Source organism: Eulemur rufifrons, chromosome 23, assembly GCF_041146395.1.
Source record: "Eulemur rufifrons isolate Redbay chromosome 23, OSU_ERuf_1, whole genome shotgun sequence".
NCBI lineage: Eukaryota > Metazoa > Chordata > Mammalia > Primates > Lemuridae > Eulemur > Eulemur rufifrons.
This window is the reverse complement of record NC_091005.1, coordinates 15,936,070-15,964,050: the sequence shown is the minus strand read 5'-3', so window position 1 is coordinate 15,964,050 and position 27,981 is coordinate 15,936,070. Positions and strand designations below refer to the sequence as shown.

The 27,981-nt window shown below is 44.9% G+C and overlaps 1 protein-coding gene across 3 annotated transcripts; it reads right to left on the bottom strand.

Moving 5' to 3' along the window:
• COG4 (component of oligomeric golgi complex 4) lies at window positions 1–27,981 on the bottom strand. 3 transcript variants are annotated; one of them, XM_069456644.1, is made up of 19 exons: window positions 27,800–27,961; window positions 25,376–25,458; window positions 24,176–24,290; window positions 21,621–21,795; window positions 20,022–20,215; window positions 18,092–18,197; window positions 17,397–17,554; window positions 15,926–15,984; window positions 12,925–13,058; window positions 11,904–12,022; window positions 11,172–11,338; window positions 10,186–10,351; window positions 5,478–5,540; window positions 2,855–2,971; window positions 2,158–2,250; window positions 1,536–1,619; window positions 1,207–1,308; window positions 789–917; window positions 30–561 (listed from the first exon to the last, which is right to left on the bottom strand). In XM_069456644.1, exons 1-19 carry the CDS (start codon window positions 27,956–27,958, stop codon window positions 427–429), a joined length of 2,358 nt encoding a protein of 785 aa, XP_069312745.1. In that variant the 5' UTR covers window positions 27,959–27,961; the 3' UTR covers window positions 30–426. The 3 variants fall into 3 exon arrangements, with proteins under 3 accessions (XP_069312743.1, XP_069312745.1, XP_069312744.1); XM_069456642.1 differs by lacking the exon at window positions 5,478–5,540 and having other exon boundaries at window positions 1–561; window positions 27,800–27,981; XM_069456643.1 differs by lacking the exons at window positions 24,176–24,290; window positions 27,800–27,961 and having other exon boundaries at window positions 25,376–25,398.

The following is a 27,981-nucleotide window of genomic DNA, read 5'->3' as shown; positions in this document are numbered from 1 at the left end:
CATCTCTCCAAGGAATGTCTTTATTCAGGGATCATGAACATCACAGCTTTTCCTCAAAGTCAAACCTAATTCCTAGGTCTCCAGATGTACCCGTCTTCTAAAGGCTGGTAGGGACAGCGTGTCTGTTGTAGTGTTTCAGGGCCACACAAAAAGCTGGCCTGGGGTGCAGGCTGCCTGCCTTGGCTTTCCCACCGAATTAGGAGTCTACCTGTCTTGGTGGGGAAAGGCTGCCCCCAAAGCATCACCCAGGTAGGTCCTAGGGCAGAGCATGGAGTAAGTGTAGGCCTTGTTTCCTTGCTGCCAGCCATGGAACAGTCTGGACTGTCGGAGCTCCCTCCAACCAGACAGCCTTGCTCAGCTCCTTGGCTATGGCCACTTAGAGAACAGGCCTGGAAGTGTGACGGGCCAGGTGGGCTCACCCTGGAGCTACAGGCGCAGCCTCTTGATGTCCTCGCTGCGGAAGTCCATGCGCAGAGCCAGCACCTGGCGCACTTCGGCAGGGGTGAGGCGCCACGTCAATGGGCCAGAGTTGGCACCCCAGTAATCTAGGATCTCAGTGACCTGTGGGGAAGAATGCAGAGACCCGCTGGCCAGGTCAGGGCTATCCTGAAGGAAGCCTCTGGGCTCCAGCAGGGGTAGAGCAGGGGTACCGAGCAAAGGGAAGGTGCCCTGCAGGGCTGGGCTGCTGGCAGAGACATGGTTTTGAGGGAGTGGCAAGGATGCAAATTTTGTCATTGTCCCTCTTTCCAGTCACCTTTCCCTGGGTAGGCCAAGGGAGTCCCACATACCCGCTCCAGATTGAGGATTGTGGCCATCTGGGAGAGCCGAGCAAACTTGTCTCGGATGGTCCAGGTGGTCACCGTGGTAAGGTAGGCAATAAGTGACCTGAGCTCCTTGTCAAACTGCAGACCGCCCAACTGGGGAGAGCACAAGACAGTTAACGCTGTTTAGGGCCCGGCCCTCTGGCCAAGCAGAACTGGCTTCCAATTGTCCTCAGAGCTGGGTGGCAAGGCTGGCTGGGCCTTATGTGGTGTCCTGTAGCTCCAGTTAGCTCTAAGGCCTCAGAAGCCAGAACAGGACTAGGCCCAGACATGCAGGGCCTATGGGTAGCAGACAGAGGGGACATGAGTCCTGGGGTGGCAGCATGATTTGTCTTCCTCAGAGAAGAAATGACAGGGCTGTGGACCCGTGCCCCCTTGACCTTACCCGGTTGAAGGTGGATTTCAGCACCACTCTTTCCAACTCGACGGCAACAAGGTTGGTCATGAGGCCGGTCAGGCTGTCGTAGATGACCGGGGACAGGCTGGCCTACACACAGAGCTCAACATCAGGGAGTGCCACCTAGCCAGTCTGCCTCTACGCTGGAGTCTTCAGGGGATGGGGACAGCTACATGAGGCCATGGGGGACTGTTTCTACAGCCTAGGGTTGGAAGGGCTTTCGGGGTCCCCAGCAGGAATGTGATGAGAAGCCACCGGCAGCTGGTCTGGGCAGAGGTGGGTAATCCTCTAAGCTGGTTCTTAGAGCTCCTGCTCACCTTGAACTCCGCCATTAGCTGTTCCAAGTTAAGGATGAACTGCTGTACCCAAGGGTCGTTGGCTTCATAGTCGTTGAATTCTTCCTATAGTCAGGAAGCAAGGTGGGTCACCATGGGCCTCTTTCTAAGAAGTACCATTCACCCCCACCCCACCTCTGCCTGTCTAAGAAAATAATGTAAGAGGTTTTTCCACCCCCGTAGCTTCTTACTCTTCCAGTCTAAAACCAGCTTGGACAGCCAGGGTGGAAGAACGCTTCCGACCAGTGAACCACCTGGGCTGTAGCAGTAGCCCACATAGCACGGTAAAGCTCCTGGCATTTTCCTCCCTCTCACATCTCATGTTCTACAGGAATGAAATCACTAGGGTAAGGGAAAAAAAACCTCTTAAGTCTATGAAAGGTGGGGCAAGGAGAGCCTCAATAAAAGAGGGTGTCAGGTCAAAGCAAGCTCCTTCAGATGCCCTTCTCACTGTGGGAACAAACTCTCCCGGGAGGAACCTAGTCTTCAAGGGTAGGGGTGAGGAAGTGGGCACCACGGCTCCACTGCCTTCCAGCTGGGGATGGGGACGGGGTTGGGGGTGGTGGCAATCCCGGGCTTGGTGGCTGCCGGTGGTCAGGCTGACCTCCTCGATGTTGTGGGAGACGGAGAGAAAGGTGTTGATCCAAGGCTGCACCTGCGGCCTGACTGCCGTGCTGTTGAGCTCTGTCAGCCCTTCCTGCACAGGGACAAGGCAGAGACACATCAGACCGGGGGGGCACATGCCCCCTCTTCTTCATTCATCCCTTGACTGCAGGGCATTCTGCCAGCTCGGAGGCATTCTGCAGGCCCTGTCAGAAGGATGACAGAGAGAATGCTAATTAAAGAAGCCAGGAACAATGTGTCCCTTTCCAGATCTGTGCTGGTTCAGGTCCAGGCTGGAGATGAGACCCTGAGGTTCTGGTAAACTTTCAAAAGAAGAGATGTGAGAGTGCCTGGTGCTGGGCAGCACCTGTGAGTAAGGCCAAGCAGCAGGTAAGAGCAACCATGTGGCTCCATTTCCTCTGAGCGATTTTCTGAGGGCTCTTGTCATCGTGGGGGCCACGTGGAGATTCTAGAGGACCAGATGTTGGCTTGTCAATGTGACAGCTTCACTGCTGAAAAACCAACAGGGTCTTTAGTCTCAAGGGACGTGCACAACCTCGGGGGCTTGTGTGCGACTCCCTCCCTCCTCCTCCCCCCCATTTCCTGTACACAACGGAGCCCAGGACAAGCCAGTTAACAGTCTTCTCAGAGCAACACAAAGGCACGGGATTCAGTCAGCAGTTGAACCTGGGGCTTACCTGCAAGAGGTCTCGGAATTTGTTGGACACGGCAACCAGGTCAGAAAGGCAGCTGTCAAACTTGGCCTGGGCCTGCTCGCCTCCGATGCCCTGGCTGAACAGCTTGGTGCAGTCGCTCTAGGGGAGAACTCCGTGTTAAGGCTGCCGAGCATGCCTGGGCCATGGGAGTGTGGGGACAGGCAGACAGGAGGCCAGTATGCAGCCAGCCATTTCTCCTCATCCAGCTTCCTGTGGGAGCAGCTATGGCTCATCCTTGCCAAGAGCCCAGGGTGGGCTTCGGAAAACCTGTATTCTATCCCGGTGGCTATCCACTCGGTTCCCACCTCCCCCTTGGGAGCATGGGGGCACCAGTGTCAGGGGAACTGAAGAATAAACATAAATGCCTGAAATGTTTCAGACCTTTAGAGTAGACATTCCTAGATTCAAGTCCTAGCTCAGTCATGTATTAGTTGAATGACCTTGGGCAAATGATTTAAAGTGTCTGAGCTTCAATCTCCTTGTCTATAAAATGAGAAAACCAATTCCTGCTCCCATGGTATCGTGAACGTTGTATAAGGTGATTCACAAAGTGCTTAGCCCGGTGCTTGGCACATGGTAGACACTAAGGAGACATTAGCTATTGTTACAGTTTCTGTTTCTCAAATATTTTGGTCTGGCTGCCAAAGGGAGATTGTCATGATCATAGCTAAGGTTTAAGTGCTTACTGTGTGCCAGGCTCTGTTCTAAGCATTTTACTTTTATTAAAGTACTTGCTCTCCTAAAAAAACCAAACAGACAAACCCACAAATGTTGAAAATAACATTGAACTTAAAAAAAAAAGTACCTACTTGTGAAGTAGGTAAAATTATTATCTCCATTATACAGATGAGGAAACTGAGGCACGGAGAAGTTAATAACTTACCCGAAGCCACAGCAGAAAGTCATGGAGCTGGGATTCTAGTCTGGGAATTCTGGCTCCAGAGTGCCTGTTCCTGATCACTATACTGTGGCCTAGGTAGAGGGAACGCCACACGGGGACTTCCTGAAGCTCGTGCTTTAGGTTGCAGGAGCTGCCCACATTCTTGTAGCCTCCACAGAAAGTCTGTGCTGTTTGGACATGGCGGGGAGCAGTGTGGAAAGCTGCCCAGGGACTGGCCTGGCAGGCAGAAGCCCTCTGTTCCCACAGCAGCTCCAACGCTTACTATCTTTAGCCTTGTGACCTCATCCGGAAGGTGGACATCATGCCACCTGACCCGCCTGTCTCCAGGGTTGCTGAGGGGGCTGAGAGAGAATATCTGTGCGATGCAGTGTAAGGGGCGGGGGTGGGATTTATGGGAATTGTTTATTCAGCTCTTTGCTGTCCCTCTTTTCTTTCACTTGGCTAATTCTATGGGCCCAGTTCTGAATTTCTAACATTTCCCAAAATTTTACTTACAAAATCCAACAGACTGATGTTAAGGAGGAAGTCAGGAATATAATCTAAAGTGCCATGACTTAAAAACAACGATGACAGCCACCTTGTTGAACACATGCGATGTGACAGAAACTATGTTATCAGTACATTGTATCACCTTATTTTTCATTTTAAAGACTTTCTGGGGTAAATGCCTAACCTAGTCCAGTTACAGTACTACTATAAACTCTTACCCGACTGTTCTCCCTGAGCCTCCCTCAGTAACGCCGTTAGCTACTGGGTCCTCTCTCCCCGCCGTGTGCTGGCTCCCAGCCTCCTCCTCGGCCTGCCTAGCCCAAAGCCACACTTCACACCAGCTGGTGCCTCAAGCCCTTGCCCCCGCTGCAAAGCATCCTCCTCTCCTCCTCTGTCCAGGTGCCCCCTGTGGAGACAGGACCTGACCTCACTCCCTTCCCAGAGGCTAAGTTGGGGCGTAGGGAAGAATTGGGCCCCTCATTTTCTAATACTTAAAAGTGACAGCTCCATGCTGTTATTTGTAACTTAATATAATTAGTTAGTACCACCGCATGCCTCTCACATACCAGGTGCTTATCACATTGGTCTCAGGGTAAAACAAGGTCGCAGGGTAAAACAACCCTGCTTTGCCATGGAGGAGACTGACGCTCAGGAAGGTTACAGAATTTGCCTAAGGCCACACATTCAGTGCTCAAGTGGAGATCTGAACTCAGGGGTATCGACTTCAAAGCCCAAGGAATTTCCACTATACTCTGCTGCCTTGCCTCAAAAAATAACAGCAACCAGCTTTGTATAGGGCTTGGTGAACCTTATCTTAATCTCTTTCATTTATAGAGGGCTTTGTCATTTTATAAGGTGCTTTCAACCCTGTTTTTCATTAGGCCACCCCGCAAGCCCAACGTAAGGCAGGATAGAGATCTATCTGTATCTCATTTCACAGATGAAGAACTGAGGCTCGGAGAGTTAAGAGACTTGTCCAAGGTAACACGCCAAGTATGTGCTGGAAGAGCTAATTTGAATTCTGATCTTCCAAATCTTGATCCTTTCCCACTGGCCCAGGCATGCCTTGCTACCATGCCAATCACCAGCGAATCCCCTCAACTGTGGCTCAGTGTCAGACAATGCCCCTGTCTCCACCAGGATGAGCGTATGGGGCTTTCTCTCAAACTGGGGAGGCTACAGCTGCTGAAAGCTGACAGGCAATTTCTCCCATACCTCCAGTGTCTTCTTCAGAGTGGAGATGTTTTCACTGCAGACTTCCACGTTGTTCAAAGTTACCTGGGAGATGAAGGAGGAAGAATGTGATTTCCTGCTGACTGGTGTGTGCTACCCACTCCAACACCAGACTGGCTGACAGCTGCACTCTTTGAAGCTCAGAGGACTGGCTGGAGTTTAGACTCAGGCTAAGGAAAAGTCACAGCACTGTCATCAGGCAGGAGGCTCAGATCTCGGACCGGGCAGAATGGTGAATCAGTCTTGCTTTTTCTCCTGTGCCTAGTGCCAGGGAGCAAAGCCATAGAGACCTCAGAGGTAGAAAGCCCAGGTTTCATGTCTCTTGGCTCTGTTACATACAGACCAGAAATGACTCAAGCACACAGGTCTGCGATAAGTTCTGAGGCTCCAAGTTGCCAAGCCCAGGTCAGTTATACAAAGTCTGACATTAAAAGAAAAGTCTCCAGAAAGCCTGCCACTTATGAGGCATTTTCTCATCCTTTCTCTCACTGACCCTGCCAAATACCCCCACAAAACAAGTATTATCAAACCCAGTTCATGGGAGAAAACGAAACTTCTCAGAACGTGAAGTTGCTAAAGTCAGCCAGCAACTGACTTGGCAAATATTTACTGAGAGCCTGTTACGTGCTGACACTGTTCTAGGCACTAGGGAGAAAGCAGTTAACAAAACAGACAAAGTCCACCCCCTCATGGAGTTGATATCCCAGAAAGGAAGTCAGATAGTAAACAAATGTATGTATTATATAATGTCAGGTAGTGATAAATGCTACAAAGAAAAATAAAGCAGAGTAAGGGACAGAAACTCAGAGTGACAAGGCCACAGAGCTGGAGCCACGTTTAGAATTCAGGTCTCCCTACTCTGGGGCCAAAGGCTCCTTTTTTCATAGCTCAACTGCCTTATAGACTAGGTGCAGAATACTAATTGTAAAAAGCAGCATGTGACAAAAGTGATCATTAAGGCACTTACTGCTCTGGCTATTTAGAAGAAAGAAAAAAATTGTTTTGGTCTGAGGCATTCAAGGAAGGGTCCATGGCAGAGTTGGTAGCTGAGCTGAACTTAAAAGGCTGGAATAGGCCGGGCGAGGTGGCTCACGCCTGTAATCCTAGCACTCTGGGAGGCCGAGGTGGGCGGATCGTTTGAGCTCAGGAGTTCGAGACCAGCCTGAGCAAGAGCGAGACCCCATCTCTACTAAAAATAGAAAAGAAATTATATGGACAGCTAAAAATATATATAGGAAAAAAAAAAAAATTAGCCGGGCATGGTGGCTCATGCCTGTAGTCCCAGCTACTCGGGAGGCTGAGACAGGAGGATCGCTTGAGCTCAGGAGTTTGAGGTTGCTGTGAGCTAGGCTGACGCCACGGCACTCACTCTAGCCTGGGCAACAGAGTGAGACTCTGTCTCAAAAAAAAAAAAAATAAAAGGCTGGAATAAGCTGGGCACAGTGATGCACAACTGTAGTTCCAGCTACACAGAAGGCTGAGGCAGGAGGATCACTTGAGCCCAGGAGTTTGAGACCCGCCTGAGCAACATAATAAGACCCTATCTTTTTCTTTAAAAAAAAAAAAAAAAAAAGGCTAGAACACTGTTCTGTTTTTTGGTTTTTTTTTGACATAGTCTTGCTCTGTTGCCCAGGTTAGAGTGCCGTGCGTGGCATCGGCCTAGCTCACAGCAACCTCAAACTCCTGGGCTCAGATGATCCTCCTGCTTCAGCCTCCTGAGTAGCTGGGACTACAGGTGTGCACCATCACACTTGGCTAATTTTTCTATTTTTAGTACAGATGGGGTCTCGCTTTTGTTCAGGCTGGTCTCGAACTCCTGACCTCAAGCAATCCTCCCACCTTGGCCTCCCAGAACGCTAGGATTACAGGCGTGAGCCACTGCAACTGGCCCTCCTAGTTGATATTTCTTAATGGCACTTAAGATTTCCCGACATGATACGGTTTGTTGCTTGTCTGCCTTCTCCACTAGAATGAGAGCTCATGAAGGCAGGGATCTAGCCTGTCTTCTTCACCACTACATCTCTAATACAGCACTATCCACTTCCCTGACAATGGAAACATTCTAAATCTGCACTGTGCAGTACAGTAGCCCCTGGCCATGTGTGGCTACTGAGCATTTGAAACGAGGCTAGTACAAGTCAGGAACTGGATTTTTAATTTAAATATAAATTTCAATGGCCACCTATGGCTATTGGCTACCATGTTGTGCGGTGAAGCTTTAGAACCCAGAACAGATATTTCCCAATAAATATCTGTTGAGTGAGAGAGTGAATGGATGTATTCTGGGAAGGGGATAATATAAGCGAATGTAGAATGGCAGAAAACCCCAAAAGGCATTTGGGGAAACAGAGTCAGTTCACAAACATGTGCTGGGAAGTGGCAAGACGTAGAGGGGCAGAGGTGGGTAGAGTCTGACTGGGACTGGCGTCTGTGCTCAATAGTCAGGACTTTGGCCTATGGACAGTGGGATGGCACTAAAGATTTTTAAAAGCAGGTGAATGCCACATGAGCACAGCTGTGGTTTGGGAATCCTCATTTAGAGGCTCTGTGTGGGAGGAATTAGCATTTAAGAGGCTCCCACTGCCTCTGCACTGGCGTGCTAGTGGCCTGACCAGGAAGGCAGCGGTGAAGTAGGGGGAGGCAATCTTCAAGATATGAGTCAGGAGTTTCAGGATAAAAGGAGAATCCCAGAACCCCGGGGACTGAGATTAGGAAGTCCCTCTTGCCTTCCCCAGGGTGCTTCCTTTGTCAATACTAAAACCCACACCGCCGACGGCACTGCTTGGGCCACTCTGGCTGTGGATGGATAAGCCTAAAGGCCTTTCTTTAACACGCCACAACACAAGCCCGCCAACATCACAAGTTTCCAGAGAAATAAATGTACTGTTATGACAGCTTAGGGATGAAAGCCACACATAAATGTTTCCAAGGCATTTAAGGACACCAAGAATAACTCTCATGAGGGGAAAATGTATTTGGGGTCAAATGGTATTGATCTCAGAGTTTCCCCTGTATTGACAGACATTGTAAGCATGGATTCACTGGGCTTATCCCCTGCCCGCGGTGAATGATACGTCAGTATAGTTGGAGAATTTATCTTGACAGCCAAATGAATCAAGGTGACATAAAAAATAGGCCTTGCAGTGGCAGTGATGACATTTTAAGTACTTGGCATCGGGAAAACTGGAAACCTGTCATCGAGCATTTAGCATCACCTTTGTATTTTGCCTTATCTTCTGGGCCCTCAAACAATGAACCTGTGTGAATGGGAGGTCCTCACGGAGCAGTGAAAGAGCGAACACACGCTGGCCAGCCTTTGCCCCTGTGTGGGTGGGTGGCGGAAAACGGGACTGGAGAGGTGGGATGCGTCAGATTTAAGAGGCCTCAACAGGCAGACATCTAGCTTTGCTGTGGTGGGTAGCAAGGAGCCAATGAATGTTTCTGAGCACAGAAATGAAAGAATGAATATAAGTTCTGTAAAAAAATGAAATAGAATGCAAATGAAATAAATTTAAGTCACTTCATGATCAGATCATGCTGGTTACTGGATATTTTGGCAAAGTTCTCCAAAGGTACCATATTTCAGAGGCCACAGTTTTTTGGAATGGATCCTCTTCTTTGGCAATAACCATGATGTGCCAGATTGACAGAACCTATGCCCAGGGGAAATATTTTCCATGACAGGAAGAAAGTGGGGCTGCCTAAATAGCCTTCATACTGGATCAGCCAGATGACTAGTTACTGTGGGTTCGCCTGCACAGGAGCAGGGTAGATTTAGCACGTTTAGGTTTCTGTCTCTGAAAGAAACAGCTCTTAACTTTTTGGGGGTCATAGAACCTTTTAAGAATCTGGTAAAAGCTAAGGACTCTTGTTCCAGAAAAATGCATGTACACATTTTTGCACTGAACCCCATGTGTAGACTGATGATTGACAGTTCTGCTACTGGATGTTTCCTTCACGCTCTGAACTTGCCAATGTGAGGGATGGAGCAGAATGGACTTCTGACAGCGCCGTTCCTGTGCATGCCAAGACAGTGCGCCACAGAAGCATGAGCTTAGGACTCGTGTATTCTCTTTGGCTCATCACAAACTGCCTGTTGCCTTGTACAAATCCTTTCATCCTTCCATGCTTCTCCTTGCTGAGCTGTCACACAACTTCTAAGACTCACATCACATCTGTCATTCTGGATAGCTGAGGGCTTTAATAAGGTCACTTTGCCAGAAGATGCTGAAAGCCTAAGATGTGCACTAGAAAAGCAGTCCTGGCAGGCCTCAAGGATTGGCACCCACTGTGCTGTGGGCCTCTCCTCAGAGAAGCAGTCTGCAGGCCTGGCACAGATGTTAGCTACAGCTGGTTCTGTGGCTGATGCGAGCCAAGCTTGACACTCCGTGGGGCCCCTGAACAGTTGGGCACTGCTCTTGGGAAGAGACGCCAGGTGAGAGCTGAGAAGCCCAGCCTTCTGGCAGGGAATAGTGTGCACATCCTGGCTCAGGCTACTGAGAATCGGTCCCTGAGAAAGAAGTAGTTTCAGAACCTTCTAGAAAGAGCTTTCCTTAAAGGAGGAATTTTCCTTCTAAATAGACACTGGAGGAAAAGTTACCAGCTCAATGCTGATTATACTGTGGTTTAGAGATCATAGTTCAACCTCTCAAGATAAACTGAACCAGCTCCTGATTTGTGGGCTACTCACCAGGAAGGACAGCTTGGCCTCGTCAGTGCTCTCGATGCCTTTTGTGTCAAATTTGCCCTGCTGGAGGCTGCTATGCATGATGTTCACGGCACTTGTCACCCCACGCTGGATGTCCTGTAAGGTTGTGGCCGGGAAGCCCATCCGCAGCTTGTTGCACAGCACATCCCTGGGGGGTACAATGGCATATGGGGAGTGACAGCACTCAGCTTGGCCTCCGGGACAGCAGGACCAGAGTGCCCATTACCCTAATCCAGCACCACAAGCTGGGGAGAATACCCAATCCTTGAGACCACTGTAGGAGACTCTAGGAGCCAGGGTTTGAGAGTGACTACCACTCCTCAAGGACAGTGATGTGACAAGGACATACAGAGGAGACTGGCCGATTCTTTATTTCTTATGAGGCTTTCAGTTATCACCACTGTGCTCCAACAAATGAAGCAGAGGCAGTATGGCTTAGTCGAAGGCAGTAAGTACTGTCTGGGAGTCGAGAGAACAGGTTTTGCCTCAGTCAGCTCTGCATGCTACAGTCTACCACTCAGGAGGTGTGTGATCTCTGACGAGGGATGGAATCTCCCTCAACTCCAGTTTCCTCATTTATAAAACAGAGCTAATAGCTACTACCTCACAGGGTTGTTAGTAGGACTAGAGAAGAGTAGAAGATCGGCATAGCGTCTGGCCGTAGCAATGGTAACTATGAGTGGTATTATTACAATGACTGCTTTCATTTGAACTGCCCGTTCTTTTTCCTAGAACTCAGGGCCTCTTCAATTCAGTTCAGGGAACAGAAATTTGGCCCATAAGATATCTGGCAGATCAACAGCTGCCTGGAGCCAAGGATACTGTGCTAGGGATAGGAGCTTATGTCCTGTGTAAAACTGAACTAGAGCCATATAAAGGCGAAAAAAAAAAAAGAAACAAATAGGCCTCAGGAATCAACCACAACTAGGACCTTTCTGCCTAGGAAGGAGAAAGGGAGTCAACTGTACCTGAAGTCAGACTCCAGCTCTGTGGTGGCGAGGTTGATCATGGCACAGAGACAGTCGATGCTGGAGCTGGAGAGAGCCCGCCCAATGCACTTCTTAACAATGTAGAAGACGTCATCCACCATGCTCGAGGTCAACTGGCCCTTCTCACAAGTGTCCAGAGCCACCGCCTACCCAAAAGGTAAAACACACAGTGAAGGTTCCAGTTCAGCATGTCCTGTTCTAGATGGTTCTGGTGACACTGGCCCTGGCACTACTCCCTTTTCTATACCTTGTCCATGTTTCTCCCAACATGGCTTATTCTGGTCACAGCTTGGTGTAGATCCTCCTTGCCAAAGTAGCTCACTTCTCTATTGATCACTAGATTAGGAAATTAAATATATAGGGCCTTTGCCTTGGGGACATCTATTACCTGGGATGTAAGGCATCTGCAGAGGCCCTACTTCTCTGAGCCTTCTCACCACATACCTCCAGGGAGCAGGGAACGAGTAGGCTCCCTGAGGAACTGAGCTAATTCTTTTGTAATCCTTGGGAAAGAAGTCCCAACTGGATATACGAAGAGTATGATGATGCCAAAGATGCTCTCTAACCATACAAAGTGATGCCACTCAGTTTACATGCAAGAGAATTCTGAAAACTGGACCAAGAAATATGTAGGACATGCTCAGCCATTTCCTTCAGCCTGGCTTCTTAGACAGGAAGCCCCACTTCTAAGAGATGTGTTCTAGGTCCTACCTTATTGACAGATTCCCTCATGAAGTACTCCTCCATGGTAATATATAAGCCAATTAGTTCCTGCATGGTACAGCTCAGTAGGCAGTTATTGAGGAGTTTGTCCAAACACTTCTGGTGCTCTAGGGGACAGCCAAAAAAGGAATACTCACTTTTTTCCCCAAGGGAAACAGAGCAACTTTTTCATTTTTTCAAGTATTTTTCAAGTTTTTGTTCCAAATATTTACACATTTTATATGGTTGTAATCAAAATACAGATATAATTTCATATTCTGCTTTACAAAAAGTGTTAAGTATTTTTCATGTTACTACATACCTTATTTTTTCTTCTTTCTTATTTTTAAAAATTTTTAAATTATTTAAGAGACAAGGTCTTACTCTGTTGCCCAGGCTGGAGTGCAGTGGCACGATCATAGCTCACTGCAGCCTTGTGTTCCTGGGCTTAAGCAATCCTCCTGCCTCAGCCTCCTGAGCAGCTGAGACTACAGGCACATGCCATCATGCCCGGCTAATTTTGTTGTTTTTTTTTTTTAATATATATTTTTTTGAGACAGAGTCTTGCTTTGTTGCCCAGGCTAGAGTGAGTGCCGTGGCGTCAGCCTAGCTCACAGCAACCTCAAACTCCTGGGCTTAAGCGATCCTACTGCCTCAGCCTCCTGAGTAGCTGGGACTACAGGCATGCGCCACCATGCCCGGCTAATTTTTTCTATATATATTTTAGTTGGCCAGATAATTTCTTTCTAGTTTTAGTAGAGATGGGGTCTCGCTCTTGCTCAGGCTGGTCTCAAACCCCTGAGCTCAAACAATCCGCTCGCCTCGGCCTCCCAGAGTGCTAGGATTACAGGCATGAGCCACTGCGCCCGGCTTTGCCCAGCTAATTTTAATTTTTTTTTTTTGTAGAGACAGGGTCTCACTATGTTGCCCAGGCTGATCTTGAACAGTAAGAGATTGTTGCTTAACTATTACAAACAGTGCCAACTATATATACCCCAGCCTCCCAGAGAATATAGGAAACATGTTTTACCTTGCTTTACTTCTTCTGAAGCCATGGAGTCCCCCACCTCAAAATCAGAGCTGATCCTCTTCCTGAGGAAGCGTAAGTATAGCTCACTGCGGGCATTCATCAGGGTGACCTCAGTCAGGATGGGGTCCAATTCCCTAAGACAAATGGAGCACAAAGAATAGGACACTGGGTTCCCTCAGATAGAAGAGCTATAGGGCAAACATAGTCCCAAGCTCCCCCTCTCTACTGGTCCCATAAGGATCAGCCCCGCCAGATGGTCATCCTGGCTCTGTTGACCCGATTATAATCAGAGACAGCTGTCAGTCACATTTTCCATTCACCTGTTTCGCCCAAATCATTCATCCCTAAAATCCTGCCAGGGCTAACTGGGTGCAGTAGTGTACACCTACAGTCCCAGCTACTCAGGAGGCTGAGACAGGAGGATCACCAAAGTCCAGGAGTTTGAGGCCGGCCTGGACAACATAGCAAGACCCTGTTTCTAAAAAAATTCTAGGCCAGGCACAGTGGTTCACACCTGTAATCCCAGCACTTTGGGAGGTCAAGGTGGGAGGACTGCTTGAGGCCAGGAGTTCAAGACCAGCCTAGGCAACATAGCGAGACCCTGTTTCTATAAAAAAAAGAAAAAATTCTGTTGGAGCTAAATAAGGGGTTGTGGAGGTGTATTTTTTTTTTTTTTGGTGGTTTGAATAAAAATTATCTATGCCTCATGTGAAGGAAAACATACTTCCCCAATCTCTAATTTAGCTCTGGCAGGATTTTAGGAAGTATCATTAAACTGTTCCCATACCCATTCATCTATCTTGATGAATAGCCAAAATAACCTTGAAAAAAAACAAAGTTGTAAGACTCATATTTCCTGATTTCATAAGTTACCCATAAAGCTATAGCAATCAAGACTAATTGGTACTGGCATAAAGATAGAAATAGATTAATGGAACAGAATTGAGAGTCCAGATGGTCAACTGATTTGCAATGACAATGCTAAGACAATTCAGCAGAGAAAGAATGGTATTTTCAACAAATGTGCTGGGACAATTGATATCCACATGAAAAAGGAATCAAGCTGAATCCCTACCTCATATTATATATAAAAATTAACTTCATTTGCACAGTGACGTTCAAGAGATCTTTTCAAAATATAAATCATACCATGTTGTTTCCATAGTTCTTAGGATACAAGACCCTGAACAGCCTGACTCTTAATAACCTCTCCATATTCATCTCATTCCAGGCTCTCCCCACCTCAATACACTTCAGCTACACTTGCCTTCTACCTATGACCTTTGCACATGCTTTCTGCGCTCTATACGGAACACTCTTCACTTTTTATTCCTACTCACTCTTTTTTTTTTTTTTTTTTTCAGACAGAGTCTCACTCTGTTGCCCGGGCTAGAGTGCTGTGGTGTCAGCCTAGCTCACAGCAATCTCAAACTCCTGGGCTCATGCGATTCTCCTGCCTCAGCCTCCTGAGTAGCTGGGACTACAGGCATGCGCCACCATGCCCAGCTAATTTTTTTAATATATATTTTTAGTTGTCCAGCTAATTTCTTTCTATTTTTTTAGCAGAGACGGGGGTCTCGCTCTTGCTCAGGCTGGTCTCAAACTTCTGAGCTTAAACGATTCACCCGCCTTGGCCTCCCAGAGTGCTAGGATTACAGGCGTGAGCCACCGCGCCCGGCCCCTACTCACTCTTAAGGTCTCAGATTTAAGGTAATTTCCTAAGGAATTCTTTTTTTAATTTCCCAAGACTAGGTTGCATCCTCTTATTACATGCGGTCTTGCACCATATACTTAGTATATCATAATCGTTAACAGCATGAACTCTAGAGCCAGACTGCTGGGAAATAGAAATTTCTTGCTCTGCCACTTTCTAGCTGCATGACCTTGGGCAAGTCATTTAACCTCTCCAGCTTCAGTTTACTCATCTATAAAATGTTTACGGATTAAATCAGTGATTTTCAACTGAGGGTAATTGTGCCTCCCCGGGGGATGACCAGCATCTAGTAGATACAGGCCAGGGATGCTGCTATCATCCTACAGTGCTTAGGACAGTCCCCCATAACAAAGACTTATCCAGCCCAAATGCCGTGAGTGCAGAGGTTAAGAAACCTTGCATTAAATGATTTAACATTTGTTAAGTGCTTAGAACAGTGTTTGGCATAAACACTACATATGGGTTAGCTATTTTATTATCTGTCTACTTTCTAGACTGTAGGTATCACAAAGAAAGAATTACATCTGTTTTGCTCACTTTGCTCACTGCTGTATCAAGGACTAGTATCTGGCCCATGATGTATACTCAATAAAACTTTGTTGATTGTATAAATACATTTTTATAATGTTTGGATATCTTTTAACAAGCATATATTATCTTTACTATAAAAAAGAAAAAGTTTAAAATTTCAGGATAGTAGTTTCCTTTGTGGGAAAGGGAAGAGGAGAGTCACTTGAGGGCTTCAAAAGTACAGCTATGTACTGCATAATGACATTTTGGTCAAGGACGGGCCACATGTATGAAGGTGGTCCCATAAGATTATAATATCATATTTTTACTGTATCTTTGCTTTGTTTATGTATGTTTACATACACAAATACTGTGTTATAATTGCCTACAGTATTCAGTATAGTAACACGCTGTACAGGTTTGTAGCCTAGGAGCAACAGGCTACACCATATAGTCTAGGTATTTCGTAGGCTATACTATCTAAGTTTGGGTAAGTACACTCTATGATGTTTGCACAATGGTAAAATTGCCTAACAACGAATTTGTCAGAATGTATCCCTGTTGTTAAGTGATGCAAGACTGTACTGATAATGATCTATCATTCTTTATGAACCATGTTATATATACTTTTGTTTGTATGATATAGTCTATTGAAAAATAAGAGTAATAAATAAAATATTTTAAAAACACAGACCACACTGTAACAGGGTAGTCTGAATTATACATGATTACCAATTAAAATTCCTACAGGCTAAAGGAAGGAAAAGTATTTATTACCTTGGTTCGATTTTTTCTGTTGTAGAATTTCTCATCAAGTTGCTCTGGACATGCCGGAACTGCAATATACCACAAAAATCAGAATACTCTTCCCCACTCCCCATCTGTCTGCCTCTTGCCGGTCACTTCAAACTTTTCACATATAAGAACATTTAGGTTTAGTTTCCTACCAATCTTACCTTTCCTTCAAGCTAGAAGTGGGCTTTTAGGATGATGGGCCAAAGATTTGCTTTTGGCTTAGATGCTAATAATACTCTCCTCTATTACTGCACTTAAAAGTAATGCGAGGCCAGGCGCGGTGGCTCATGCCTGTAATCCTAGCACTCTGGGAGGCCAAGGTGGGAGGATCGCTCGAGGTCAGGAATTCGAGACCAGCCTGAGCAAGAGCGAGACCCCTGTTTCTACTAAAAATAGAAAGAAATTATCTGGCCAACTAAAAATATATATAGAAAAAATTAGCTGGGCATGGTGGCGCATGCCTGTAGTCCCAGCTACTTGGGAGGCTGAGGCAGTGGGATCACTTTAGCCCAGGAGTTTGAGGTTGCTGTGAGCTAGGCTGACACCACGGCACTCACTCTAGCCTGGGCAACAGAGCGAGACTCTATCTCAAAAAAAAAGTAATGCTAATGGTGTTTTAATGGACTACTATTGAGTCTCCAGGTCTGGAATTCTAGAAATAAAATTGTAAGAGGCCACTTCCATTTCTTTCTTTCTTTCTTTTTGAAAGAGACAGAGTCTTGCTCTTTTGCTCAGGCTGGAGTGCAGTGGCCTGATCATAGCTTACTGTAGCCTTGAACTCCTGGGCTCAAGGGATTCTCCTGCCTCAGCCTCCTGAGTAGTTGGGACTATCAGTGGGCATCACCACACCTGGCTAATTTTTTTTTGTTGTTGTAGAGATGGGGTCTCACTATGTTGTACCGGTTGGTCTCGAACTTCTGGCCTCAAGCCATTCTCCTGCCTTAGGCTTCCAAAGTGCTGGGATTACAGGCGTGAGCCACTGTGTGGCCAGCCACTCTTATTTGTATGTCCTATTTTTACTTTCTCTGCTCAAAGAAATGGAAAAATAAAGTTCTGAAAAAGCAGATGTTATCTTTAGCACTTAAGAAACTAAGGGGAAATTTGAGACAAATTACTTGAAACTCAAAAGGACCTTAGGAAATGAAATTCTCACTGTATCACTAGAGGGCACTGTTGCGCATTCTGTGATAGAGAATTGGTCTACGGTTTCTGTCTTGCTCCTTCCAGGAAGTCCTTTTTATTTCCTTTTCAGTCTTGTACAGAGGCCATTACCATCTCAACAACACCTCAAGTTCACAGTAAGCTGCTGATGGGCAAGATGCAGGCCAGTCTGTACTTGGTATTTAATTTTTCTGCTGTCTGCAGCTTTTTTCATTTTTTCCCCGCTAATTTATTCTACTCAATGTCCCTGGCTAAAGCTGCTTCCAAACTGCCTGTAGCTTTCCCTGCTCACCTGCTGGTGGTAGTCCCTCTGCCTGATGAACTTGTCTACCACCTTCTTCACTTGTCTGTCACATTCCACCTGTAGATATTTGATCAGGGTGTAGAGTTTCCCTGGCCCATAATAGGTTTCCACTATTGGTTGGTGGGTTTCCACGATGCGGGCAATCCCTAGAAGGAAGGAAGTGACATGGTTGGATTCCAAATATTCCTCCCACAAAATAAACCCCATTCTCCTATCCAGGACTAATCCAGGGTCTAACTCAATTCTTTTTGGCTGCTTCACTTCCTAAAACTAATATAAATAATCCTAGTCAGTGCTAGTGGTTGCTAAGAAAACTTGTTTGTTAAGTATGCACAGTGCTTGGTATACGAGAAAGCATTAGTAAGTTACATTGATACTATTTTTTATAGCAGCGTCCCTGGAAATCAGCATCTCTCTCTTTCCAGTAATTTATTTTAGAGTTAAATTTATTCTTATAGAGTTTGGGTCTTGAGTCTTAAGGAAGATCAAAATACTAGAGAGACTGTAACTAATCTTTGCTAATCAGATACTGAATCTGCAAGTTAATTCTCCAATAAATCAATACATAGTAAACTACAGGATTAAGTTAAAGGCATCAGGCTGGAGGGGAGAAAAGAAGGGCTAGGATGCACGTGTCAGATAGAAATGTCTCCAGTCTCCCTAGAGTGGAGAAAGAGGCTCGCCTTCAAACAGAAGAGTGAGTGTATCTGCGAAGATGACCGCAGCTCTTCGATCACTCATGTCCGTCCCTAGCACCAAGAGCAGATTCTCTTCAGCTTTACTGGCCACCTGAAAAAAATAGAACATACATACATATTTCTCAGACCAAAGGCTGGCCTCACACCAGGTATGTCTCAGTTTTCCAAAAAGGCCTCCCAGGATGGGCACATGGCTCACATCTATAATCCCAGCATGTTGGGAGGCTGAGACAGGAGGATCGCTTGAGGCCAGGAGCAACATAGCGAGAGCCCGTCTCTACAAAAAAAACACAAAAAAACTAGCCGAAAAGGCCTCCCATTGGCTTGCTTTATTCTATGTTTCCCTTGATGCTTGGAAGCTTAGGCAGCACTGAGAAACCTCTCTTGGGGGGGCTTTGGGCTGTCTGAGTTTCAGGCAGGAAAAGAAACTTAAGCATGGTGGTAGCTCTTCTTCCATTCAGAGGTATAAACAATGCTTTTCTTTTCTCTGAAAATATAGACTGCCATTTGCCAAGGGGGAGAGTCCTCAGTTTCATTAGTCTTCTCAAAGTATAACTTGTTATTAACTGTGCTTTGTTAAGCAAGACAAAAAAAAAATCTGTGTACTTTGGAAGGGACTTTTTGTTCTTTGGAGACAGAGTCTCCCTCTGTCACCCTTGGAGCTAGAGTGCAGTGGTGTCATCAGATCTCACTATAGCCTTAAACTCCTGGGCTTAAGCTATCCTCCTGTCTCAGCCTCCCGAGTAGCTGGGACTACAGGCCCAGGCCACCAGGCCTGGCTAATTTTTTGTATTTTTAGTAGAGACAGGTCTCGCTCTTGCTCAGGCTAGTCTCGAACTCCTGAGCTCAAGCAATCCTCCTGCCTTGGCCTCCTAAAGTGCTGGGATTACAGGCATGAGCCACCTCGCCTGGCCAAGGAAGGGACTTTTAATGGATTAAAAGTAGTAGCCATTTCTAGGTCCCAGGTGGTAGAGTACTGATAAAAAAGTACCATAGAGCAGCTCTATTTTATTTTTAATTAATTTTTTTAATAAGTAACACGCATAAATGTTCAAAAGGAACAAAAGAGTGAGTGTTCAGTGAAAAGTGGCTCTTCCTCCTATGTCTCTTGATCTCCTAATTCTCCTCTTCAGAGTTGACCATTGTTAACCCTTCCAAAAATATCCTATGTTTTTACAAACATGTGTCTTTACCGCCACCCCCTTCATTTTAAACAGGAATGATAGCACACTGTTTTGTACCTTGTTTTTTTTTTTTTTAATTTAACAAACCACATATGCTAGACAGTAAAATATGTTTCATTTTTTAAATGGCGGAACAGTGTTCTAATATAGAGAATTTTTGTGGGGAGAGGGTCAGGATGCACTGCCGTACAGTTAAAAAACTCACAACTCCATGTACACATCCCTGCTGAATTTCCTTCTCTGCATCTAAGGGGTGGAAGTGAGGAAGCCTTAAGGCCATAACCAAAATCTCTTTCTTTTTCAGGATTTAACCTTGAGTGACCTTACCTCCTTCATCTCGGTATGCCCTATTTTGAGACTCAAGCCTGGTTATGAAGTCTTAAAACCACTAACCAAGAATTCTAATTGCTCTCAAAAGAAGCCAGGCCCTGACTGACACCTTGAAAAGAGTGATTCAACTTGTCGAAGAACTTGCATTTTAATTTTCCCATACTTTTACTGGGTCTATTAGAAATAAATGTACTTCAGCAGATATCTTGGCCAGCCTGGTACACAGTAGGCTGGCAATAGGTGTGTTGGTGAATGTATGCATCCTGTCCCACCAGACAAGAGCAGAAAGGAGAGTCATATCCAGAAGAGAGAAAGTATCTATGGAAACTGGATCCATCCAGTGCCCCAGTCTGCAGGCAGGGGACCATGCAATTATCCTAACAAGCAATCGGGGTCCATACCTGCTTGCAAAGGTATTCTGAGAACTTGCTTAATCCCTCCTCATGCAAACCCAGCAGTGGGAAGATCTTGAAGAAGCGCTCCACCTGGGGAAGATCCCCTTCCTTGGTGGCGATGGCAAACTTCTCTGCTACGATGGCTTTGAGACGCTGCTCAGCTTCCTGCAGCAATTTCAGGTTGGCATCAATCATGCTCCCTGCTCAATGGGGAGAAAATGACAATTAGTGTAAGGAATGGTACTGTGCCAGGTGCATGCCACTTAGTTTGTGCACTACTATTCATTCGACAAATGTGCATTAAGCACTATAAGCAAGATACTGTGCTGGTGGTCCGAGTGCAGTGGTGTTTACAACTAATTGATTCTTTTGTTCCTTCTCCACTCCAACTGCTTCACTTGACTAGCCTTAAAAAAAAAAGATACTGTGCTAGCAATATGGATGATTAAAAGATGAATCAGCCATGATCCCACCTACCATCACAGAAGTTATGATCAAGTAAGAGATAAGGTGTGTGCACAAATTAACTATAAGAAAATTCAGTGTATGATAAGCATCATAACAAAGGTGCCCAAAAGTCACATTTCTGGTAGAAGTAATCAGAATAGGCTTCCTAGAGAAGGTGACATCTCATCTCTCAAAGATGGGCAGGATTTTTTTACCTACATAGGTGGGACATACATTCCAGGCAAAGTGAATGAAATAAGCAAAATAATAGAAGCAGAAAGACGAGAAAATAATTTGCAAAGTATTACAAGTAGCATATGTCCTGGCATATAGAGGAGCTCAACAAATATTTGCACCATGAATGGATGCATGAGTGAATAGTGTGAGATAAGGTTAGAAAGACAGGGTGAGTCAAGATCATGGAAGTTCCAAGATACCAAGCTAAGAATTTCTTTTTTTAATTTTTTTTGAGACAGAGTCTTGCTCTGTTGCCCTGGATAGAGTGCAGTGGCATAATCGTAGCTCACTGCAACTTCAAACTCCTGGGCTCAAGTGATCCTCCTGCCTTAGCCTCTGGAGTAGTGGAGACTACAGGCACATGCCACCACACCCAGCTACTTTTTCTGTTTTTTGTTTTTTTTTTTTTTTTTTTTTAGTAGAGACAGGCTCTTGCTTTTGCTGAGGCTGGTCTTGAACGCCTGAGCTCAAGCAATCTTCCCGCGTCAGCCTCCCAGAGTGCTAGTATTACAGGCATAAGTCACCTTGCCCAGCCTGTTAAATCTTATTGTACTTTATTCACCGTTGTTATGATGATGATAAAGAAGGCATGGAGTGGGATGGTGTGAGATTTCATCATACCACTTAGAACGGTATACAATTTAAAATTTATGTTTATTTCTGGAATTTTCCACTTGTTATTAATATTTTTGGACCTTGGTTGACTGAGAGTAATTGAAACCATAGAAAGTCAAACTCCTGATAAGGGTGGAGGGACTACTGTAATATCATCTGTCCTTGGATAGTACAGGACCTATATGGGGACTACTAGCAGACAAGACAACTTCCTAATAACTGCTCTCTTTTTCCTGGTTGAGTTTGCCTGGTTCAGATTATAGATGATTTTAACTAACCTAGAAATCAACAGTTTGGAAAGCTGACCTTCTTTCCCCTGTCGGCTGAGTTCAATGACTGACTTGTCCAAGCACAAATAGCGATGAATATGGGCCGCAGCCTGCTCATAGTCTTCGTTCCTCAAGGCAGTCTGAACTCCATCCATGCAGAACTTCAAGTCCAAGATGTCATCAGCTCTCTGAATGGCCTGATAGAGGCGGTTCTGCAAAAAGACTTGGTGCTTAGAAACAATGTCCTATTCTTTCAAATACACCTCTTCAGAAGGCAGGAAGATTGAAGAGCTCAGTCTGGTTAATCACAGGTCCTTTTCAGCTTTCACTGGCAAACTCACAAACACCACCATTACCACTCACAAAACTGTTACTGACGATGATCAAGACCCCTGACAGGTATCATACAATTTTATTAATGTGGTCAAATCATTCATTTTGGTGGAAGCAGGAATAGAGATAATCCATAATTTGTATAAATATTTGGCTTATTTTGTTAAATTTATAATAGAATCAGAATGTATCTGATATTTTGGGAATATGACACTGTAAACCAAGTAACGAAGTAAGTGAAATATGTGGAAGGTATTTTTCTTTTAGAACAAACAAGCATGTTTAAAAAAACCTTTAAGGCCGAGGTGGGAGGATTGCTGGAGCTCAGGAGTTTGAGACCAGCCTGAGCAAAATCGAAACCCCATCTCTACTAAAAATAGAAAAAATTAGCCGGGTGTGGTGGTATGTGCCTAATAGTCCCAGCTACTCCAGAGGCTGAGGCAGGAAGAACACTGCAACCAAGGAGTCTGAGGTTGCAGTAAGCTATGATGACGCCACTGCACTCTAGCCAAGGCAACAGAGGGAAACTCTGTATCAAAAATAATATAAATAAATAAATAATAAAAAGAAATACCTTTAACATATGAGTTGGTGGCTATGTGGTTATAGTGTTTTGTGGTGAAGCTATTTTTGCAGAATCTGGGCAAACAGATCAGGAAGAGTTACACTATCTCACAGGGGCAAACTGAGGCCAGGAATGACTTGTTCAAGAACCCAGGCCATGTACTATCCAATCTAGTAGCCATGAACGTGTGGCTATTGAGGACTTAAAATGTGGCTAGTCCAAATTAAGATGTGTATGTGTAAAATAAACACCAAATTTCAAAGACTCAGTATAAAAATAAAGTAAAATATCTCATTAATATCATTTTATAGCAATTACATGTTGAAATATTTTGCATAAAAACGGTTAAATCAAATAAATTATTAAAATTATTTTTACCTGTTTCTTTTTACCTTTAAAAAACGGCTAGTAGAAAATTTAAAATTATGTAGATGGCTCATATTAGCTTTCTGATTCCTTCTTTTCCAATCTGAATGATTTTTTTTTTTTCCCCTTGATACAGGGTCTCAGTCTATCACCTAGGCTAGAGAGCAGTGGCATCATCATAGCTCAAAGCAACCTCAAACCCCTGGGCTCCAGCAATCCTCCTGCCTCAGCCTCTCAAGCAGCTGGGAGTATAGCCACATGCTATCATGCCCAGCTAATTCTTCTATTTTTTTATAGAGATGGGGGTCTCACTATGTTGCTCAGGCTGGTTTTAAACTTCTGGCTTCAAGTGATCCTCCTGCCTTGGCCTTCACAGTGTTATAATTACAGGCGTGAGCCACCTTGCCAGGCCCAGAGTGACTTTTACTTCATTTTCTTACCTAACTGCCCTGGCTATACCCTCTAGTACAACATTAAAGAGATGTAGCAAGAGCAGACATCCTGTCTTGTTCCTCATCTTGGGGGAAAGCATCCCATCTTTCACCAGTAAGTATGATGTTAGCTGTGGGTACTTCATAGATGCCCTTTACCAAGTTGAGGAGATTCCCTTCTATTCTATTCCAAGTTTATTGAGTGTTTTTTAAAAAATTTTTTTCAGAAGTGGAGTCTAATTCTGTCACCCAGGCTGGAGTATAGAGGCCCGATGATAGCCTTGAATTTTTGGGCTCAAGTGATTCTCCTGCCTCAGTCTTCCAAGTAGCTGGGTCTACGGGTACATGCCACCAAGCCTGGCTAATTTTTTAAAAAATTCTTTGTAGAGATGGGATCTTCTATGTTGCTCAGGCTAGTCTTGAACTCCTGGCCTCAAGTGATCCTCCTGCGTCAGCCTGCCAAAGTGCTGGGATTACAGGTGTGAGCCACTGTGTCCAGTCTCTGTTGAGCGTTTTTATCATGAGGGGCCTTAGATTTTGTCAAACGCTTTTTCTGAGTCTATGAGGTAATCATGTGGTTTTTGTTCTTTTATTCTACCAATATGGTATATTATATTAATTGATTTTCAGATGTTAAACCAACCTTGCATTTCTAGGATAAATCCCACCTGGTCATGGAATATAATTCTTTTTATATGTTGATAGATTCACTTTGCCAGTGTTTTGTTGAGGGTTTTTATATCTGTATTCATAAGAGCTATTGGTCTGGAGTCTTTTTTTCTTTAGTTTTGGTATTTCACTTTAGATTTCTATTGGATGGTGCTGCTCTGATTTCTAATGTAGTAGCTTTGTTACTGCTCTCTGCTAACTTAAACATCAAAAGCTCAGTGGGATTACCTTGGCCAGGTCAAGCTGACGGACTTTGCTGGACACATTCTCAGCTAGGTTGCAGGTAAAGGTGATCATCCCAGCTAGCTGCTTTGCATCTCCCTCGATCAACTGCAGGTTGGGACTGGAGACACATTGTCAGCACATACATATCCATAGGGGCAGAGAGTAAGAGATGGAAAAATTTTTTTGCATATGGAGACTATGTCTTCTACTTCTTGTGTACCTTCCCACGACTGTTAGCTCTGTTCCCTCTACACACAGCTTTTTCTCAAGAGTGTTTTACTGTAACTCAGACCTATATTTAACAAAAAAAAGGTCTAAAACTACTAAAGACATCCCTAAATAGGTACAGGCTAAGAATTAGAGAACAGATTCCCTCAATTGCTAAGTGAGTATAAAATGTGCTAACCAATAATCTGAGGGGATAATGAGATCAAAGAGCAATTTTTATGACTAGTAAATATATAAAGTCTATAAAAATGGTGATTCTCAAACTTGAGCTGTGCATCAGAATCACCTGGTAAGCTTGTGAGTGCCACACTAGAAAAAAAATTTTTTTCCTTGAGGCCATGGTGTTTCATTATGAAAACAGAATAAAAACTTCGAAAACAAAATGATCCTTTCTAATTTAATGAAAAATTTGTTACTTTTTGTTCTCTGTGAGTTACATGCAATTAAACTGTCAATATTAATCGTAACAATAAGAACATCAAGAAGTAAGATTTTCACAAACCAACTGTGGGTTTTGCCCAGGGGGCCACCCATCACATAACATGTATTGAGCATCACAGCATGAGTTGCCTGTGCACCACGTGGTTCCCAAGGTAGACATGTGACTTATATATTCTTCATGAGGCCCTGGGCTCAAAACCAGCATGAGTTAAATACAACTCACCATGGCAGTTAATGTGTCAAAATACATATTCCTGGACCCTACCCCCAGCGTTTCTGATTCAGTAAGTTTGGAGTGGGGGCCCAGACTTTGAATTTCTAACAAGTTTCCATGGGATGCTGCTACTGTTGACCCAAGGACTCTTTGGGAACCCCTGAAGCATACCCTTAGGTGTTCACTTTACCTTGAAGCATTGCTTATTTACATTTCAAAATCAACTAGCAGTTTACAAAAGGAAGTTAAGAAAAATGATAATTTGTCCAACGGACCCTGTTGGAGTTTACAATAACTCTTGCTGAGGTACACAGACTCACCCCATTCGGTGGAGAGTGATCATCTTATTTTCAATGGTGTTTTGCTGTTCCAAAAGAGCATCCAGCTCTTTCTCTACCATTTTCTGAAACACAGAGAAACATCTTTTCATCAGAATGGTCAGAAGGAACCTTAAGAGTTATCTAACCCAACCATTTAGCTGAAGGGTGAATTCCACTTCGAATTTCTTTCCTTTTACTATTCTCCCCTCAGACTTTAACAGATAACACTTCATTTTTGCACTTACCATACTGCATTATGGTTGTTACCTTATGTGTGTCTTTTTTTTTTTTTTTTTTTTTTTGAGACAGAGTCTCACTCTGTTGCCCAGGCTAGAGTGAGTGCCGTGGCGTTAGCCTAGCTCACAGCAACCTCAAACTCCTGAGCTCAAGCGATCCTCCTGTCTCAGCCTCCCGAGTAGCTGGGACTACAGGCATGCACCACCATGCCCGGCTAATTTTTTCTATATATATATTTTTAGCTGTCCATATAATTTCTTTCTATTTTTAGTAGAGATGGGGTCTCGCTCTTGCTCAGGCTGGTCTCGAACTCCTGAGCTCAAACGATCCGCCCACCTCGGCCTCCCAGAGTGCTAGGATTACAGGCGTGAGCCACCGCGCCCGGCCCTTATGTGTATCTTATTCCATCTAAGCAGGTGAGCTTCACAATGGGAGGGAGGAAGTAAACTTTTTTTTTTTTTTTTTGAGACAGTCTCACTCTGTTGCCTGGGCTAGAGTGCCGTGGCATCAGCCTAGCTCACAGCAACCTCAAACTCCCGGGCTCAAGCGATCCTCCTGCCCCAGCCTCCCCAGTAGCTGAGACTACAGGCACACGCCACCATGCCCGGCTAATTTTTTTTCTGTATATATTTTTAGTTGTCCAGCTACTTTCTTTCTATTTTTAGTAGGGACGGGGTCTCGCTCTTGCTCAGGCTGGTCTCAAACTCCTGACCTTGAGCTATCCTCCTGCCTCGGCCTCCCAGAGTGCTAGGATTACAGGCGTGAGCCACCGCGCCCGGCCTGGAAGTAAACTTTTATTCAGTATCATTAGCACAGTGCCTACCCCAGGAAGGCATTTAAAATATATTGCCTAAGAAAATGACATTTTCAAACTGGCAGTCACAAAAAAATCTTTTCTTGGTGCATAATCAGTACCCCATAGGACTGTTGTGTAAGTCCAATGGGATAACATGAAGTGCTTAGCATGGTATGTAGCATATAGTTCAGCAGCCATTAATTGTTAGCTATATATTTTTATTATTAATAAGATAGCCCATAGCTGGGCATGGTGGCATGCTATTCAGGTGGCTGATGTGGGAGGATAACTTGAGCCCAGGACTTCAAGGCTGCAATGAACTAGGATTGTACCACTGCACTCCAGCCTGGGCAACAGAAAGCCTCTGAAAAACAAAAATGGGTACCAGGCTGCGCTCCCCCTGACCTGGGGCTTACTCGGATGTTGCTGCAGCCTGACGCTTTAAAATACATACATACATACATAAATCGCCCAGTAGGCTCCAGAGAGAAACTTCCCCCTGACAGTCATCAAATACAAATACATTACTGATATTGTTCTGTTTGTAAGATTTCCTTAATTTTCCACCCAAAGTATTGATTGACTCAGTGAATACAAACTAAGGAATGTTAAGTCAAGATACTACATTTTAAAACACATCTTGCTGAAAGACGTATCAGAAACTGCTAGAGTTGGTGCGAGTTAATATTTGAAAATATTCAAACCCAACTGACATTCTAAAGTGAATTGCCAGCATCAGGTTGCCATGAAAAAGTGAAGAGGCAGAAGGAAATAGAATTTTATGAAATGAAAGGAATCTTAGAATCTAGTCCACGCCCCTCATTTGACAGAATGAAGCGATGAAGTGACTTGTCCAATATTAGACAGTTGTGCCTGAGTCTTAAAAGCTCCAACTTCTACCAAGCTGTGCATTTAACTCAAATGCATAAATCACACCCCTAAATTATTCCCCACAAGAGGAAGTCTTAAAATGCTTCAAGAAGTTTATCTGCAATGAACTCTCTCTTAGATAACAGGAAAGCGTTTCATAATTTTTAAATTGCTAAGGCAATGCAAGAGGCCAATGATTCTTATTTTGAAAACCGAGCGCTTTGGCATAAACTCTCAGCGAAGAAACTAGAACTATAGGCCAGGGAAATCAATAGGGGGTTGAGGGGAGAGGGTGTAGATCGCCCATATATCAGGGAAAACAACGTTGGGCGCATCTGACCGAGTGCAAAGAGTTGACAATACCCCAAATACCCAGCTACATTTCCGCTTCTTTGTCTTCCCGCTTTTTTTTTGTTTCTCCCAGCAGAGAGCTTCTCACTGCCCGAATTTCCCAAGACTAAGGCCCCTATGCCCCCTGCCCCTGCATCCTCCTAGAAAAACAGGAGGCTCAGCCCTCCCACCTCCTCGCCGCAGAGCCGTTCGTACACAGCCTCCAGCTCCTGTAGCTCTGTCAGGGAGCGAATGAGCTCGGTGGAGATTTCGGAGCAGCAGCCACCTCCCACCCCCTCAGACGGCGAAGGCATCCCTGACAACTTTTGAGGGGCATCAACGTTGGCCATCTTGGTTCCTGTTCGGCACTTCC

Excerpts from the sequence above, each read along its gene's own strand:
- COG4 (XM_069456644.1), bottom strand. The coding sequence starts at position 27,958 with ATGGCCAACGTTGATGCCCCTCAAAAGTTGTCAGGGATGCCTTCGCCG. Across the intron at positions 18,198-20,021 it reads CAGAATACCTTTGCAAGCAG|GTGGCCAGTAAAGCTGAAGA; the intron begins GTATGGACCCCG and ends TATTTTTTTCAG. Across the intron at positions 13,059-15,925 it reads ACAGAAAAAATCGAACCAAG|GGAATTGGACCCCATCCTGA; the intron begins GTAATAAATACT and ends CATTTGTCTTAG.